Source organism: Plectropomus leopardus, unplaced genomic scaffold (assembly GCF_008729295.1).
Source record: "Plectropomus leopardus isolate mb unplaced genomic scaffold, YSFRI_Pleo_2.0 unplaced_scaffold4042, whole genome shotgun sequence".
Classification (NCBI taxonomy): Eukaryota; Metazoa; Chordata; class Actinopteri; order Perciformes; family Serranidae; genus Plectropomus; species Plectropomus leopardus.
In genome coordinates, this window is record NW_024644260.1 from 1 (window position 1) to 2,175 (window position 2,175).

At 42.9% G+C, this 2,175-nt stretch overlaps 1 protein-coding gene across 1 annotated transcript; it reads left to right on the top strand.

The window, feature by feature from the left end:
- Positions 1–277: 277 nt before the first annotated feature.
- Positions 278–1,723, top strand: LOC121939059 (cryptochrome-1-like; the record flags this gene model as incomplete). The annotated part of the gene is made up of 2 exons (XM_042482196.1): positions 278–595; positions 1,300–1,723. Coding segments are annotated over 2 exons (513 nt in total), but the record flags the coding sequence as incomplete, so codon positions are not given.
- Positions 1,724–2,175: the final 452 nt, after the last annotated feature.

Sequence of the window (2,175 nt, forward strand, 5' to 3'; positions counted from 1 at the left end):
TATATAGAATTATACTTTTTTCTGCACATTTTAGGTCATTTTCCTGTTTGTTTTTTTGTTTTTTTTTGCTTGTTGAAGAAAATTTTTAAACTTTTTTTTTTTTTGCTTATTTTTGGGCCGCGTCCTTGTAATTCGCTAAACGCTTTCTCCCCGTGTTTCAGAAAGAAATCAAACCAGTTGGCTCTTCGCTGTGGTATCAAAGGGCTAACTCATGACCAAATTTCAGATTTTTGAACTTTAATCTAAAAAAACATTAATCTGTGTTTGTGGTTGTTGTCTCCAGGTGAAAAAGAACAGCTCTCCTCCGCTCTCCCTGTACGGCCAGTTACTGTGGCGGGAGTTCTTCTACACCACGGCGACCAACAACCCGCGCTTCGACAAGATGGAGGGGAACCCCATCTGCGTCCGCATCCCCTGGGACAAAAACCCCGAAGCGCTCGCCAAGTGGGCGGAGGCGAAGACGGGTTTCCCGTGGATCGACGCCATCATGACTCAGCTGAGGCAGGAGGGCTGGATCCATCACCTGGCCAGGCACGCGGTGGCGTGCTTCCTGACGCGGGGCGACCTGTGGATCAGCTGGGAGGAGGGGATGAAGGTGAGGAGTGTGACTCTGCGGGGGGAAACGACAGAGGACACGAAAATAGACGTCAGAGTGATGTCGTCCACTTTTGGCTGATTCATTTTAATGAAACTTCCTGTTTCTAAACCAGCAGCAGCAGCCTCTTCAGTTCTGTTAGTTTCGGAAATGCCAATGAGTATCGTGATAAGAAGCTGCGAAGCACCAAAAAAAATAACCTGGAAATTCTCTGGGGAGGAGATTATTGGATATTATCAGAAAAACTAGAGAAAAATGTCTAGAAAACTGTATTTATAACTTTTGAAATTATGTAACTCAGATTATTTTACAGGAAATATCTTTGTATATTCAATTATTTTTAAATTTCAGCTTTTTCATGGGGTTTTTTTGTGTTTATTTTATTTCTATTTTTGTTAAGTTTCCGCCATTTTTAAAAGAAATAAAGCCACTTTGCTCAGGTTTCAAGGGTTAAATCTGAGTCCAGGATAACACCGAGGTCTCTTGCTTGACTCTGGGTTACAGGAGAGAGCGATTCGAGGTGAGAGCTGACCCTCTGTCTTTCTTTTCGTGGCCTAAAGACGATGATTTCGGTGAAAATTTTGATGCGTCCAGTCACTGATTACTCTGCTCCACGGGGTGAAGGAGGCAGTCTAAATAAGAAATGGCATCATGCATTAAAATGTGAAACTAACACGTTGAGACTGTGTCGTCTTGTGCCGCAGGTCTTCGAGGAGTTGCTTCTGGACGCAGACTGGAGCGTGAACGCGGGCAGCTGGATGTGGCTGTCCTGCAGTTCATTTTTCCAGCAGTTTTTCCACTGCTACTGCCCCGTGGGCTTCGGCCGGCGCACCGACCCCAACGGGGACTTCATTAGGTGGGTACCTTTCCTGGCATCGCCCCTTGGTGCCAACCGCTGACCCTCCCACCTGGATGGCGCCCTTCGTCCCTCCGTCTCTCTGGACTACACGCAGACAGGGAAACACGCAGACACTGAGAGAGCAGGAGGGAACAGAGACGTGCTTTTAAGGACCTGACAAACATCTGAAGGTGCAAAAACAGCATGAATACCAGCTCAGTGTCAAAGGAGAGAAAAGATATTAATATATGTAACAGCAGATGCATCATTTGGGTTAATTTAACAGTTGAGGGCGTGTTTAAAACCTGTTTATTTTAATTTTAGGGCAGGGTTTGTATGTCGGTAATTTGCAACTTAATCAAGTATTTAAGTTAATTTAATTAGTTAGTTAGTTAGTTAGTTAATTTTTGTCAGTATTTATAATTTGAAATATAACAAACTCCAATGCTAAACTAAAAAAGGAACCCAGAGTTCAGTCAGCTATTAAAGTGACCACATGTAGACTAACAGAAAAAACGAACACAGCACACACACCGGCGCAGGTTTAACCCTTTGAAACCTGAGCAAACTGAACAGATTTCTTGCTAAAATATTGGGAGAACTGTAAGCAACTTGGTAAGACATGGCCAAAAAAATAGCAAGAATTTTGCAAAAGAAAAGAAAAGAATAAGTGCAAAAAAATCCAAGGAATGACCCAAAAAGTGCTAAAATTTGGAAAAAATAAACGTAATTTTTCTGTAAC